The 16,164-nt window shown below is 48.0% G+C and overlaps 2 protein-coding genes across 3 annotated transcripts; one reads left to right on the forward strand and one right to left on the reverse strand.

The window, feature by feature from the left end:
- Position 1: 1 nt before the first annotated feature.
- Positions 2-5,575, reverse strand: LOC108251621 (fibronectin type III and SPRY domain-containing protein 2). Of its 2 annotated transcripts, none has more exons than XM_025003079.2 (13): positions 5,042-5,575; positions 4,310-4,577; positions 4,135-4,227; positions 3,781-4,014; positions 3,637-3,659; positions 3,030-3,151; positions 2,780-2,944; positions 2,570-2,704; positions 2,361-2,502; positions 1,258-1,391; positions 1,054-1,186; positions 800-976; positions 2-377 (listed from the first exon to the last, which is right to left on the reverse strand). In XM_025003079.2, exons 2-13 carry the CDS (start codon positions 4,565-4,567, stop codon positions 128-130), a joined length of 1,866 nt encoding a protein of 621 aa, XP_024858847.1. In that variant the 5' UTR covers positions 4,568-4,577; positions 5,042-5,575; the 3' UTR covers positions 2-127. The 2 variants fall into 2 exon arrangements, with proteins under 2 accessions (XP_024858847.1, XP_017297462.1); XM_017441973.3 differs by having other exon boundaries at positions 4,135-4,230; positions 5,042-5,569.
- Positions 5,576-6,187: 612 nt separating this feature from the next.
- Positions 6,188-14,996, forward strand: LOC108251620 (WASP homolog associated with actin, golgi membranes and microtubules). Its single transcript, XM_017441972.3, has 11 exons — positions 6,188-6,772; positions 7,932-8,105; positions 8,223-8,373; positions 8,453-8,622; positions 10,270-10,462; positions 11,537-11,721; positions 12,308-12,394; positions 12,486-12,581; positions 12,875-13,262; positions 13,696-13,835; positions 14,206-14,996. The coding sequence occupies exons 1-11, from the start codon at positions 6,188-6,190 to the stop codon at positions 14,356-14,358; spliced, it is 2,322 nt and encodes a 773-aa protein (XP_017297461.1). The 3' UTR covers positions 14,359-14,996.
- The last annotated feature ends 1,168 nt before the right edge of the window (positions 14,997-16,164 follow it).

A 16,164-nucleotide genomic window follows, 5' to 3' on the forward strand; every position in this document is an offset into this window, starting at 1 on the left:
CTTTTTTATTTTTTTCATCTTTACTGAAAATTCCCAAATGAAACGAGCAGCTGGTGTCAGTTTTCAGCACGGACCTCCTCCCTGGGCGCTCCGCCCTCAGGCGAAGGCGTGCTCAGGCGCTCCACCGTCACGCGAAGACGTGCTCGGGCGCTCCCGACCCGTTGTGCACGGTCAGGGCGCCGGGGTTGTCCAGGCTGAAGCAGGGCAGCACGTACGCCTGGAAGCGGCAGTGGAAGGTGTGCAGGTTCTGCTCCAGGTCTGCGTTGAAGAACGACAGGGTCCCGCGCTCGTAGTCCAGAGCCACGCCGACGCGCACCGGGTGCACCGTGATCCTCAGGTCCGGACTCCAGCCGTCGTGCAGAAACTCATATTTATGCCTTGAATTAAAAAAAGAAATCAGGATAACATCGTGAGGTTTGGAAATAGACTCAGTTCAGTTTACAGCAGCAGAACGGAGCTGAGAAGAAGAATTTAACGGCTGCAGGTGAAAGAAAACTTGGCAGGATGAACGATGACACGGAGGGAATCACGTCTGGAGTTTGACGAGTTGCTCTGAATGTGAGAATTCATCTTAACGGTTGCTATGGAAACAATTTTACAGTCAGACACTCGGAGCAGGTCCGCTCGGTGGTGGACACGGGACGGACGTCTGTGAAACATCTTAATTTTACAGATACTGAGCTGAACTGTGAGCTGGTAGTAGCTGAGAATCATCCCTGACTGCTGCTCCGAGAGCTAACATCAACTCTGTCGTCTCTGAGGTCCAGGTGTATCAGAGGACATCGTGTCTCCTGCTCACCTGGACGGAGTGCGAATGTGTCTCATGCACCAGGACGTCCTGTTAGTCCCCAGGTAGGAGTTCCTCTCAGTGTCCTCGTAAGCAACCCCGACCCGAAACTCGGTGTCTTCATCCACCTCCACCTCCCAGTAATGCCTGCCTCTCACGGGAATCAGGTCCCCGAGGACGGCGACGCACCTGTTTACAAACACACGCTCCACGTGAACAGGTGCGCTCAGACGCGGCCCGCAGCGACACAAGCACCGCTGCCCCACCGTGTGAAGGTGGTGTCGTCTAAAGCCATGGCGCTGATGGGCAGCTCCTCGTCTCCGTAAAACACGCTGAAGCCGTCTTCAGAGATGGACAGGCAGGGGTGGGCCGTGTCCTCCAGGAGGTGGAAGAACGTCCCTACGTGGGAAGGAAGACGGGGCTTTTAGACGAAAGGGACACCTGGTCAGAACCGTTTAAATGGTTTTTACCTGTGGTGGAAACCGTTATGACGTCGCTGCGGTCACTCGGACCCCCGATGTTGACGGCTCTCACGGAGACGAGGTACCGTCGTCCCGCCTGCAGCTGGACCAGACACTGACAGGCGGGGACGGCCACCATGGACCTGGAGGTGAGACACGAGTCCCTCAGGTACAGATATCAAGTAACAGTATTTGACCCAAACGTCTCCGCAGTCAGATAATCTGACGTTTGGTTTCCGTGGACCTTCAGGGTTTCTGGGACAGAGCGGGTCTTCATTCAGAGACCGTTCTGTTTGTGGAAGTCATAAAAGATGCAAATATTTAGTCTTTAAATCCTCGAGTAAACATCCTGCCCCGGTGAAATGCACTCTGGCAATTATCTCGTATGAGTTGGATGTTTGTAGAAAAGGAAAACATGTTTTTATAGATCTAAGGTGAACCGTTTCTATTTAACTGAAGGAAAATAAATTTTTAAAATAAAAAATCAGCTCCACTTTCCTCCATTTTTAAAATATATTTCTCTCATATCTGATTTACCCTGAAAAGACTTTCCTTTATTCCTTATTTCTCAGAAAACAATGATTTAAATCCATCCCAGGATCTATTTATTTATTTTCACACTTAATTTGTCTTTTTAGACACTAAAATGCCTTAAAATATTAGTTTTTTCTACTGATTCTCTTTAATCATATTTATAATAATGATAATTATGAGAATAACTTGAATTAAATCACATCAGCTGATGTCTATTTTTATTTATCTATTTATGACAGAAAATATGTAATATTTTCCTGTATCTAAGTTAATATAAGATAATAAAACATTTCTGTGTTGGGGATGACTCTCAGCTACTACCACATCACAGTGAAACTGACTGGGTGGCAGCCATTGTTGGTGGAGGGGGGTTATTGAGGCTGATTAGCTGCAGCGGCCATCTTGAATTGGACTGAAGTTAATCAGATAATTAGTTTTTAAAAGTGGTGAAACGTCCCTTTAAAGTCCAGACTTCTTAAAGTCAACCCTTTCAGACCCTCCTGCACATCATTTATATGCTTTAAGATCAATCAGACTGATTGATGTTGACTCCGCCTCTTCAGGACGCCGGTTCTTACTCAGCGGCACCATCAGAACCCGCCTCTCTGAGCTCCACGGTGTAGGAGTCCACAGGGTTGGCGTTCCCGGACTCCCAGCGGATCAGAGCAGCTTCCGGGCAGCTGCTGCTGTCCCTCTGCCGGACGACGGGAGGCGACGGGACTGAGGGGACACGGGCCGGACGTTAGAACCCCATCAGGGGGCGGGGTTTCAGCAGGTGTGGGGTTACCTGTCATGTAGAGGGCCTTCTCGCTGGCCGGGCTGATGCCGGTGGTGTTGGTGGCCGTCACCCAGAGCTCGTACTGAGCGTTGGGCAGCAGCTCCGTCACGGTGCAGTGGGTCTCCTTCACCTGGACCCTGCTGGCTGAGAGAGGAGAACCCAGTCTGAAACCTGAAGCTCTCTGAAGAACTTCTCTGGTTCTGTTAGTCCAGGAGGTACCAGGAGGAGCGCTGCTGCTGTCCGCCGGCGGCTCCTCCAGAACCGGTCTGTAGTAGAGCTCGTAGAACTCCACGGTGTCGTCGGAGAACAGGCTCCAGCACACCCGCAGCGACGTCTGCGAGGCCGAGTTGGGCGTCTGCGGGTTGATGACCGGCGCAGACGGAGCTGTTTCCAGGTCGCAGCAAGAGGAATGTTTGTCTAAAATCAAACAGTTCTCCACATTCTCAAAGTAAACAGTTTAAAATCAGACCTGGAACGACGTTGATGGAGTCCATCATGGTTTTGACGTCGGACAGATCAGCGAGCGGCGTCTTAAATTCAAGACTGGTGGACAGCGTGAGGTCGACCTCCTCTTTGGCGAACGCCTCGATTCTAAAGAAACAAGAACCGAACTGTCAGGTTAAATAAATCATTTCTTCTCATCAGGATTAGTTGGTTCTCAGTCATTCAGGACACAGACGGTAAATAAACTTCATTTCTTGTTGAAAAGGTTTTGCTTCTCGTTAAACAGAGGAGGTTTTAAATGATGACCTGGATTCTCACTGAAAGAAAAAAAAGTTTGTTCCTCAGTCCGAGAGACCGTGAGAACCTCAGGAACAAGTTTCACTCCTTCATGCATCTCTGCTGCAGAGCAGGAGATCCTACTGACCCTCCTGAGGGAGGGCAGGGAGAGTGATTTGCAGGTGGGTTCAGAGCGGCTTGAACTCTGAGCCTTAAAGTTGGATTTAAAAGCTCCTCTTATAGGAAGAGAAACGTCTTCAAACAACAAGAAATAAAGTTAATTAGTCTAAAAACTCAGGAATTATCTCCACATCCATGCTGTAAATATTCAGTCCAGCACGCAGAGCCACGATTACCTCTTAATGACGGCTGCGACAGTCTGTCGAGGAAAGTCAAAGAAATCCGTCAAACAAGCGTTAAACGGCCCGTCAGACCCGCTCCAGCAGAACCGGCTGGACTCGGGTGTTTATGAGGAAACCTGACAGGAAACTTTTCATCACCTTCAGGAACAGCCTGCGGTCCTGGTTCCGGTGGACCTCCTGAGCCGTCTCGATCAGATCCTTGGAGCGGTCCAGAGCCTGACCGCAGAGCAGCAGCTGAGCGTACAGAGACTCCAGCTTCTTCTTCTTCTCCTCCTGCAGCGCGCTCGCCCCGTCGTCGTACCGCTGAGACAGCGTCTGCAGAACCTCGTTGTAGTGCTGCTCCAAGTTCTGCTCCTGGCGGCCAAAGTTCTCCTGCACGCACAGGTACAGATTTATAGCGGCCTATAGTGACCACTTCTTTGTCAGTTTTGAGTCAAAAACAGAAATATTTACAGAGGACAACTAATAAATAACGGATCGTTTCATATCGACCTCCACGGTGAGGAAGATCTCCTCCAGATGACCTGCAAAGTTCTCCATCTCAGCCACTTTTCCCTGCAGCTGATTCCTGATGGAGACGAGCTCCTTCTGAAAAAAGAAGGTCCAATTTCAACACTTTGATTTAAATCAAACCTGTGAGTTTACGGTTCTGTCATGGTGTCCCCACCTGAGTCCCTCCTGTCTTAAACACATCATCATCATCATCGTGTCCATCTTCTGCCCCGGTGGGAGACGGAGAGCTGTCCTCACAGGCCTCAAACCGAAGGGAGTCGTCGGTGCCGACAGAGAACCTCTGGAAGGTCCTTCCTCCTCGCTCTGCAGCCGGGTGAAACATCTGCGAGGCCGAATCTGGGCTGAAGTCCTGCTGCTCAGCTTCCTCTGAGATCAGACCCAGACGGGCTCCTCCGAGGTCGCTCAGCTCCATGACAGCCCGCCTGGGAGGAGAAGATCAGGAGGATTCAGCTCCTAACTGAACGGGTTTTATAATCTGACTCCTTCTGCTGACTTTGAGCTGTTTGACTCCTTCATATTTCAAAACCTTCGGCTCATTCAGCCGAGGGTTGCTGTGACTTTTAGTTTTTCTGAATTTTATACTTTTTAAAACATATAAACTTTATTTATAAATATTTTCCGAACAGAAAAACATGAAGATCTCTTTGTTTCCTTCAGAAACTTTGTTCTTTTAAAAATCTGCTTCAGCTGCTGCCTCTGTTTTTCCTTCTTTTAGCTACTTTTCACAGCACTTCCACAGAAAATCTATTTCCTCTAGTTCTAACTTTAAACAGATCGACAGCTCTTTAGAAATCACACCACCTGTAATAACTCTAATGTTTACATGTGAGGAAGATCCTGGCCTGTTGATTAAAAATGAATAAATGAAGAACTAACAGATAATTACCTGCAGACTCGTCCGTGTTAAGCAGCCATTTCAGGGCTGTGTTGGTGTCTGACGAGCTGAACGAGTCCCCCCTTCAGCTGGAGGCTAAAAATAATCAGGACTGACTCAGATCAGGTGTCAGACATCCACACAGGAAAATATCTGACCTGCATCCGGATAAAAGGATTCATGGACACAAACATTTCATTAGAAACACAGAAACGTGGCTAAAAAGAGCAGAATGAAAGCTCAAACAATTAGAGCACAACCTGAAATGAACAGAACAGTAACTAAAAGCTAAAATTAGCAAAAACTGAAATGAGCTAAACCATAGGTAAAAGCTAAAATCAGCCGAACGGTGGCTAAAAGTTCAAATGAGCACATTGACACCATAAACAGAGCCAGGAAAGGGAGATTTTAAAGAAAACTACATTTCTGAAGGAACTGAAGTGTATTTCTGAGGGATTTTATTTGAAATAAAGTCAAATATTTTTTAAAAAGTATGAATCTGCTGAAGATTTCTGCAGCTAAAACAGAACAAAGAAAGAAGTTTGAGAACAAATAAATATTATTAACAGGAAAAAAACAACATTTAACACTTTAAAATACATTTTTACGTATCTGCAGTTTATTTGAGTTGGTTTAAAGCTGGAAATCCCCGAGCACGTGATTCAAAGGTCAAAGTTGAACTTGAAACCGGAGACTCGTGGTGCGTTCACTGAACCTCGTAAATTCACTAATTCGCCACTGAAACTCTTTAAATTCGATTTTATTTTACTTTCCTGCTGCTTAATAACGTAAATTTAAAGCTGCCACTGTTAAGTCAGCTTTTGTTTATTTTAATTATCTATAATGCTGTTAAATGAACCAAGATTACTTGAAAGTATTTGTGTGAGGTCAAAAATTAAAAGGACGCTTATTTTGGTTGTAGTGAGATTAATTTATTAGTTAAAGTATGTTTACATTAAATAAGACAGAAATATTTAATTTTTACCGTAACTTTCTCCCCTATATCCGGTTCTTCTGTCGCTCTCAAACGGAGTTATGGAAGTTCCGATTATTGGCGCGGTCCCTGAAGGCCTCTGACGTCAAACAAAATGTCGGCCGGTGTAAACAGAGTCAGCAGCTTCCCGGGACCGAGGCCGAAGCGAAAACTGCGTGTCTAACATGGACGGCGTGGAGTTCGAGCGCCTGGACAGCCTGGAGGGCTGGGTGGCCGTCCGGAGCGACATCTTCGAGGAGGACGAGCCGTTCAAGCTCGGCTTCATCGTCCAGTGGAACGCCATCGAGTCCAAGTTCGCGGTCACCTGCCACAACCGGACGTTACAGCGGCGCAACCGGAGGGCCGAGGTCCCGGCGGGGGACCCCCCGGTGAGCTGGGCCGGCCTCTTCTCCGTCAGCTACCTGAGAAATATTCACCAGCAGTTCGTCTGCGTGGCGGACGTGCTGGGCGGCTGCTTCCCGGACCTGTCCCGGTTCGAGGACAGTAACATCTGGGACCTGCTGTTCCTGGGCCGGAGGCCGGGCCCCGGGGACCCGGCTGAGGAGGACCGCGGGGATCTGGACCTTCCGTGCCGGAACCTGGAGAAGTACTTCAGCTCGGCCATCGACCTGTGCGGGAGGAGGATCGTTCTGGAGACTCTGTTCGGCCAGGACGAGCGGGACGTGGAGGAGTACTTCGAGAACCTGCAGGAGTTCAAGAAGAAGACCATGCAGGAGGAGATGTCAAGGGCCAAAGGTCACCTGCGACAGGTGAGGGGGCGGGGCTTCTAAACTGTTCCTACCTGGCAACAAAATCTGCTTCTTTTGGCTGCTTGAACCAGAAATAGGAAAATTACCCAGAATTCCGTTCGTCACCTGGTTGTTTACTTCCGGTTTGGAGCTCAGGTGTAATATTTACCTGCTTGGCCAGAGAATCAGAATCATAAATCTAACAAATCCCTCACAGAACCTCCCAGAGAAAGAAGGAAAACATGAAGTCAAAGATAAACAAGAAAAACTGGATTTTCTGCTCAAACAAGCTGAAACTGTTCTTAAACACACTGAAACAGCAGCTAAAACCAACAGAACAGCAGCTAAAACCAGCAGAACCAGCAGAATGGCAGCTAAAACCAGCAGAACGGCAGCTAAAACCAGCAGAACAGCAGCTAAAACACAAAACGAGCCGGCTGATTAAATAAGTTTAGTTTAAATTTAAATTTAGCACTCCTAATCATGCATTTAGTTCTTTAAATTTTGTTTCTTGCATCAAATAATAAGTATTTGATTCACACAAACACAAGGTTTATAAATTTAATTCGGCTGTTTTGTTTTTTCCTGCAGGTAAAAGTTGAACCTGTAAAACTAGCGCCACACAGTGGTGACAAATAAATCTGACCATGACACAGCAGAGGCTTTTCTGCTTCCAGCTGATGAATTAAATGGATTCAACAAGTAATTTTGGCCTTTTGGTTGATTACACTCTTAAATTAGATTAATTAAATTAATTTAAATTAGCAGAAAAATGAAAATTATATTTAACAGGAAGTGTCCTGATGTGAAATCTGTAAATACAAACTGTTAAAGTCTGAATCTGAGGGACAGGTTTGTTTGACTTCAGTCGTAAGAAGTTTGACTCCAGAATCTGTGGTGTTTACGTTTCAGGCTGATTTCAGGCAGATTTTAAGCTGTTCTTCAGCTTCCTTCAAACTTTGTTGATGCAGATTTTAGTTTGATTTCTGGCTGATTTCAGGCTGTTTTTCAGCTTCCTTCAGGCTGCTGTTCTTCAGGCCTACCTTGTTGTATTTTAAAAGTGCGTACACTATCTGTGTGTTCATTGATTGATGGCCTGTAAATATTTTAGTTCTTGTAATTAATCGGCGCTATCAGAGGTTAGCCGTTAGCGTCAACTTGTCGTGTTTTGTCCCCTCAGCTGCTGCAGAGTCACAGCAGGTCTGACCGGATGGTGGATCTGCTCAGCATCTATGAAGAAGAAGACCAGGCCTACCAGGACCTGGTGACGGTGGCCACCAGCTTCTTCCAGTACCTGCTGCAGCCTTTCAGAGACATGCGGGAGCTGGCCAGCCTTTACAAGATGGAGATTCTGGTAAATACAATGAAAATGAACCTTTGTGCTGCGTTCTTGTTTCATTCTTCTGAATAAACCTGAAATGCCTGTGAGTTTGTGCTGTTAAAGCTCTGGATCATTTTTATCTTTCTGCAGAAGTCTTTGGAGTTTGAGGAGCTGGGTCCGAAGAGAATCGCAGCTCTGGAGAAGGAGGCGGAGGAGTGGAGAACAAAGGCAGAGGATGCAGTCGCCTCCATTCAGGACATCACCGTCAACTACTTCGCTCAGACTTCCAAGGCTCTGGCTGGTACGTGTGGTTGACTGGATGGAGCCATTATTGACTCTGGAGTTTCGTCTCTTACGGTTTGGGCTGTGTTCCTGTGCAGGAATGCTAAAGCAGATGGAGGAGGACAAGCGGCGTTTTGGACCTGCAGCCTGGGCGTCTGCGGCTCCCAGACTGGAGAAACTGCGCTTCCTGTTGGCTAAAGAAACGCTGCAGCACATGCGGGCGATGGAGATGTGTCTGAGTCGCAGGAAGGAGACGATTAAAGACCGGGTATGTCACCGAGTCCGACGCCGTTGGAAGGGTTTGATGCTGTTGGCTGCAAACGGTGATTAACGGACCTCTGGGTGTTTTGTTTGTTATTCTGGTCTGAATCTGTGTGAATCTCTGCTTTGATCTATTTATAAACTCTCTCTAAAACCTCAGAGAGCCCAGAATTAATTTCAGAAAGCCCTGCATGCATGAGTAAGTGAGCGAGCGCGTGTTTGGATGACAGGAGGTCATGGAAGCTGCAGCGGATTCACCTGGAGAGAACGCCTCTTTCATCTCCACCTTTGTGTCGCTGCATTATTCATCTGATTAATCTCTTCAAATCAAGCTGAGGAGGCTGGAAGCCGCCGCCGCCGCTGTGAGATCCTCACGAGTGCGAGCGTCTCTAATGAGATCAGTGAGCCGCTCCTACGCAGAGTTTTCAGGCTGGTGGCGCCGAAACACCGTGACTCTGATGAATGGGCCGCTGCGCCTGCAGATTTCACAGCGTGACACCTTTTCCAGTTACCGTGTGTGTGTGTGTTCGGCGCGCTCATCCACACGTTGTTTTTAAAACCAGATGATAATATAATTTAAATTTATTTTAGTCGTTTTGGGCTGATTTCAACACGCATTCCGAGGTTTTGCTCCGAGCTCGGAGGATTTAGACGTTCGAACGCTCTGATTGGAGCCTTTCTGTGGTGAAGGCAGCTGATTGGTCGTAACGTTTGAAAGAAACATTATTCATGCATTTTTTTATCTGAGGAAAGCTACAAAACTTTTAGCTCTTTTGAAGGTTCAGCGGAGCGCAGGGGGCGCCGTGATGTTAATGAAAAGCCTGAAAGCATGTCGCCCGTGAGTTTTATTCAAGATGGCCACCACCGCCACATTCTGCGAGCGTTGGCGCTGAAACCAAGGAAACAGCCGGGTGTGTGGTGTTATTGTTTGAAGCTCCTCTCACCAACACCTAACCCAGGTGTGACATCCAAACTGTCCTCAGACGCCAAGAAACCGAACACTGCACCATGAATCTGAGCTCGAGGCCAAGATAACGACTCTGTGAACCTTTTAATCGTCTCTGCAGTGACCTGAAAATTGATTTCTGCCCAGGGTCGTCCTCCTCAATGTCCTCTGAAAGTTCAAATACTGTCTTCAGTCGAGTCTAAATGGACGTGCAGCGTTAAATTATGAGGGAAAGAAGAGATTATTGATGTTTTTACCCCAAACTAAACGTCAAAGTAGGGATCACAGCTGCTGAGCTTCAGGTCATTGTCAAGGTCCGGAAGCAGCCCCAGATCATCACACTACCACTGCCATGTCTGACTGTGGCTCTGATGTCGTGTTCCTTCCTAAAGGTTCCTCGTTGGTTGTGTTGGCCCTCAGAATATCCTCCCGGAGGTCTCGGGGTCATCAGGATGGTTTTCTGGTGAATGTGAGACAGATCTGATTCTGTCACTCCCATGGAGGCCATTTTTATCTCTTTCTTGTTGTTGAATCATGACCTCTGACCCTAACTGAGGCAGGTGAGGTCTGCCGGGCTTCAGATGTTCTTCTGGATGAGTCGTAGATCCTCTCAGTAACATTTTGGTTGGAAGGTTTGCTCCGTTTGTAGATAAAAGCTCTGATTCTGGCAGTGTGACGAGAAACCCAACAGGTGTTGTTTCTGTGCAGCTGGAAAACCTGTCGGGAGGAGTCCAGAACCGCAGAGCTGATCCCAGGTCTGAGCTGGAGGACTCCGTGGACCAGCTGGAGCTGCGGTTCTACGAGACCCAGCTGGAGCTTTACGACGCCAAGTTTGAGATCCTGAAGAACGAGGAGCAGCTGCTGGTGGCGCAGATAGAAACCCTGAGGCGGCAGATTAAAGGTGAGATCTTCTTCCTGTAATCTGAATTTAAAAACCTACAGATGTTGTCCCCGAAGATAAAATCCAGGCTAAAGAGGATGACTCTCAGCTACTACCACAGCAGATTACAGCTCAGCTTCTTTAATCGGACTGTTTAAGGTTGATTAACTGTGTTTAAAGTTAATCTTTACTTCAGCCGACAGTAAAAAGTGATTTATTATAAAACTCGTTAGTTTGAAACATGAAAACTCAAACATTCGTTAGTTCTGATTTAAAATGTTTATTTTTAAACTCGTTAAGCCTTGGAGCTGAATGTGATCAGGGATTCCTGCCGTTTTCATCTGTGTGGAAACATTTTATTTTGTTGACATAAATATTTCCCTAATTGCTCCTCGAGGGACGCGACATGTTTGCTTCCTGTGTGTGTGTGTGTCCACCTGGTGGTGTAATCTCTCTGCCGGAGTGGAGTTTGAATCTTAATGGGTTTCAGATTTTAAAACGTTGCAGTTCTGCTGCTTTTATTACAGTAAAATACTGAACAGAAAGAGATGACTTCTCATGTGGAGGTCAGATTATTATTATTATTACCTACTGCCATGAAAGGCAGGCGATCATGTAATCACCTGTCTGTGTTAGTAAAACATCTCAGGAACCAGTGGACAGATTTTAATGAAACTCTCAGGAAGTCTTGGATGGATTTACGTCCACAGCGAGCTGACCTCGTGGAACCCAGTCAGGTTCAGACGTGGTGTGGTAGTAGCTGAGAGTCATCCTGAGTGCTGACAGAGGGGCGGCGGGCGATATGCATTCCTTTAACACTAGAACCACCACAGGGTCGGTTTAGTCCCTTATTTTAATGAACCTGTGTGTCTCATGAGTTCACAACGGTTTATGAACTCATGAAACGTGGAATATTTTCAAAATAAAAGTCTTATGATGATTTATTCCTCGTCATTTTGACCCCTGCCTCGAGCCTCGGAGCTCCGCCCACTGTCTAAATACTTCCAGACTTTGTTTGTTTGTTTATTGTCTCCGTGGAGGAGGTTTTGTTGTCAGTAGCACCTGCGGTGTTAGTTAAAAGGTAACGTGTTTCAGAGCTGAAGGAGGAGGTGGTGTACTACGACGTGTGCGAGGATCCAGAGGAGCTGCAGAGCATGATCCACACAGGTGTCCACCAGGCCGAGCCCCCCCTCATCAGTCAGCTCCGCAGACGCCTGCAGGGCTTGGAGACCAAGAGAGGAAACATCTGCGCTCGCAGGGCTTACCTGCGCAACAAGAAGGTGTGGAAGCTGCAGCTGCAGGTCGTTTACTCGGTGAAAACGAGTCGTTGTCTGCAGGTTGAGTTTGTCTCTGAGAGGCTGTTCAGGTTCGACATCAGAGCCTCATCATGAACTGAATTCACTAACAGACACACACACACACACACACAGTGATCAGTGCTTTTAACTTGTATGAATCCAGGATTGTCTTCACGGTGACTTTCAGACCAGCTCAAGTTGAATCTGGACGCTGCTCAGAAACAATCAAACATTAAACTAATGACAGATTCATCCTTACCACGTCCTGGCGTCCACTCGGATTAATAAAACAAACATTTCTATTCTCATACAACTTAAAGCCAAAAGCAAATTCAGTTAAAAACAAAAAAATGTGAAGAAGATCTGAGGAAAAGCGTTTTGGGTTCAGGTTGACGGAGTTCAGATCTGATCGCAGTCAAATGTGTAAAAACGTCCGAACCTGCCTGAATAAACAGATAAAAACACTTCAGTCGTTCTCTTCTTGAGTTACTTTGTGTTTTTAGATTTAGAAGTTATTTTCGGTCTGCCTGAACGTGGGTTAAAACCTGTCCTTTGTCTCCGTCTCCAGGATCAGTGCGTGGACGCGCAGGAGCAGAAGCAGTCAGCAGCCAAGCAGAGCTCCGTTCTCTTCAGCCAGCATCATCAGGTCCACCTGGTACGTCACCACGGCAACGAGGTGACCCACACAGACACCCCCGCGCCAGCAGCGGTAACAGTACCTGTGTGTCTCCCTCTGTTGTCTGCAGAAACGGGAGAAGAGGAAGGAGGAGGAGCAGAGGACGAAGCAGTGGGTGGACCAGGAGCGAGAGAAGACGCTGAGCAGATTACGCTCCTTCAGAGAGGTCAGGGTCTCCTCCTCCTCCTCCATGATGGGCGCCGTTCTGCCCGTCTGCCTGTACTGTTAGCAAAATATCTCAGAAACTGAGGATTGGATGAAAATCTACAACTGATTACTGGAGTCAGTCCAGATCAACATGGCCGCCACAGCTAATCTTAGCAAACGCAGAAATGGTCACGGCCCAGTCAGTTTACAGAGGAGGAGTTTGAGACTTTTTTACATGAATATAAAACCCTGATGGTTGTAGAAACTTTCTGTCTTTTCTGTTTCTGAATTCATCTTTTTTTATTTCTGAAGAAGCGGCAGGGTCAGTTCATCCTGCAGATGCCTCAGACCAGGAAGTGTCCTTCAGAAGTGTCCTGTCCGTCTCAGCCGATGTCCATCATCAGTCTTTCTGCCTCCCATGAAGCTCCGCCCTCCGTCCGCCCCACGCCCAGGCGCAGCAAGCCCCCCAGGAAACAGCCGCCCAAAGACATCCCTGTTCAGATCTTCTCCGGACCGCCACCTCCCTCTGCGCCGCCGCCTCCTCCTCCTCCTCCTCCTCCTCCGCCGCCGCTGCCTCCGCCCCCTGCCGTAGCTCCGCCTCCTGTCCGAGGCTCGCCGTCCCCTGAGGACAAACCGCTGCCTCTCAGTGAAGAGCAGGACGCTCCGTTTCCAGCCAGGAACACGCTCAAACAGAATATAGGTGAGCCATGCTGAGGACGTCCCAGGCTGCGGTGGCTGTGTGTGGTTCTTCCACATGCTGCAGACGCCCGTTTGTTAAACGAATACATTTAGAAATTGCCAAAATGTTGCATTTCTTCAGACTTGGATCATCCAACGAGTCGGGAACAGAAGCTGAGAATCAACCAAACTGACTTTCTGAATGTAGAAAGTTGGGATGGAGCAGAAGAAATGTTGTCTTCCTACTGGAAGACTGGGCTTGTTCTCGTGTGTGTGTGTGTGTGTGTCCTACATTCCCAGCGTCTCCCTTGAGGACACAGGAGACATTTTACCTCCGTTGTTGTCCTGCTGACATACGTTCCTGAGAGACGGTCGAGTCGTGGAGAACGTTCTGAATCTGCTTGGAATGACCAAAGATTAACCCCGCCCTCCTTCTTCTTCTTCTGTGGCTGCAGGAACGATGGACGAAGTGTTGGCCTCGCTGCAGCGCGGACAGATTAAACTTCGGAAGGTCCCCGCTGCCACGACGGCTCCTGCCGAGGACCCCAGGAGCAATCTGATGTCCGCCATCCGGCAGGGAGTCACCCTGAAGAAGGTGAGAACTTCCTGTCAGCGTCAGAAGACTTCCTGGTTTGTCCACCAGAGAGCGTTGAGATGACTGAGCTGGAAAAGCCTTCAGCACATTGATCACTTCAGTCTTCATCAACAGATCCGATTAAAAGATCAAACTTCTTTATTTGTCTAAATCAGAGCTGGACAATTATTTGACCAGCGGTTAAACTAAGTTCTGATCCAATCATTTCAAGAAGCTTCCATTTCGTCCCATTTCTGTATTTTTGAGACGTTATTTTAATCTGACGCCGTCTCAGGGTTTAATAAACTCCTGAAGTTTTACCTTTTCGTTTCTGAGTAACAAGTGAGAATCAGAGTCAGGAGGTTTAACCCGAACCGTCTCCGTGTTGCAGATGGTTCCTGCGCCAGCAGACGTCCTGAGCGGCGGCGACAACGAGCTGGAGCGCAGCATCAAAGCTGCCATGATGAGGATGAAGAGGGTGGCAGCCGACTCCGACGATGAAGAACGAGGGGAAGACTGTCAGAGCACAGAGTGGGACAGCTGAGTTTCCTACAGAAAGCTTCCTGTTTGATGGGATTACGCCTCGTCTGACTTCAGCGCTGCACGCAGTAATCCTGCTGGTCCCGTCAAACAGAACCCGGAACAGAACCCGGACGTCCTCCGAGGTTCTGTAAGCTGCAGGACCGACGGACGACGAGCTGCTCAATCTGAGCTCAACACCCTGAATGTAATTTAAAAGGAATAATGGTTCCTTGAACCCGATCTAACGAGGGCTAACCGGGTCAAAGAAGCTGCCGCGGCTGTCTGAATTACACTGAATGACTGGAGTTCATGGAGCTTTATTTAACGTTTCCTCTCAAGAGTTTATTAAACTGTAAAACTTCTTGTCCGCTGTCAAACGCTGGCAGTCATTTAAGGGTTAAAACGAGTCGGTCAGAGCTGCGTCAAAAAGAAGAATCGTCTCACATTTGTTGTTAAAAATGACTTTAAAGGCTCTAAATCTGAAATATCGTTTTATGATAAACCAAAACATTTAATTTAAGCACAAACAGAAAAATAAAATAATCCCAGCTTTGCCCTGAGGTTTGATCCTGATTAATAAAAACAGATCTTTGTTAAACGCCATCATGGCGGCCGCTTCTCGATCACCTGTCAGATAAATAAACTTATTTATTTATATAATCATCAGGAAGATTCATTCAAACCCAGCTTTCATTCTTGAATTAATGTTCTGTTCAAATCAGTGAATCCACAGGAAAAAAACTGATTCATCGTAAAGATTTCAGCTTTTAGAAATATTTAAATAATCTTCAGGTCAGCTGTAAAATCTGACTCTGATGATGAAAAATATCTAAACTCTGAGTTCTGTTCCTCTCATTCTGACAGGAACCACATTTAAAGAAAGAAGACAACACAAAGGATCGAGTCCAACACCCGGAAACTGAACCCTTCAGGAGATGAACTCGTTAATTCTGCTCCTTATTTAGGCTCCAGCAGCCGCAAATTTTTTTATTAACATTAAATTCTTATTTTTAAATAACGAGTTTCTTTCCTCTGACCTCAGTTTGAACTTCCTGAAAGGTGGAGTTTAATATGAACCACCTGCAGAAACACTGAATGACCGAGAGAAACGGACCCGCGGGTCGGTCTGACCCCGGACCCGCAGGTCGGTCTGACCCCAGATCTGATGGTCGGTCTGACCCCGGACCCGCGGGTCGGTCTGACCCCAGATCTGATGGTCGGTCTGACCCCGGACCCGCGGGTCGGTCTGACCCCGGATCTGATGGTCGGTCTGACCCCGGACCTGCGGGTCGGTCTGACCCTGGACCTGCGGGTCAGACTGACCCCAGACCTGCTGCTTCATGTCGTCCACTAAGCTGTGGAGGTGATTCCTGATGAGCGAGGGGCTCCCAGAGGCCTCAGACAGACCGGCTGGGTCTGATCAGCTAGTCCTGACCGCCTGGTTCTGACAGCCTGGTTCTGACCGCCTGGTTCTGACCCGGCTGGTTCTGACCGCCTGGTTCTGACCGCCTGGTTCTGACTGCCTGGTTCTGACCCGGCTGGTTCTGACCGCCTGGTTCTGACCCGACTGGTTCTGACCGGTTGGTTCTGACTGCCTGGTTCTGACTGCCTGGTTCTGACCGGCTGGTCCTGATCAGCTGGTTCTGACCCGGCTGGTTCTGACCGGTTGGTTCTGACCGCCTGGTTCTGACCGCCTGGTTCTGACTGCCTGGTTCTGACCCGGCTGGTTCTGACCGGCTGGTCCTGATCGGCCGGTTCTGATCGGCCGGTTCTGACCCGGCTGGTTCTGACCGCCTGGTTCTGACCCGGCTTGTTCTGACCCGGCTGG

Source organism: Kryptolebias marmoratus, linkage group LG15, assembly GCF_001649575.2.
Source record: "Kryptolebias marmoratus isolate JLee-2015 linkage group LG15, ASM164957v2, whole genome shotgun sequence".
NCBI classification, from domain to species: domain Eukaryota; kingdom Metazoa; phylum Chordata; class Actinopteri; order Cyprinodontiformes; family Rivulidae; genus Kryptolebias; species Kryptolebias marmoratus.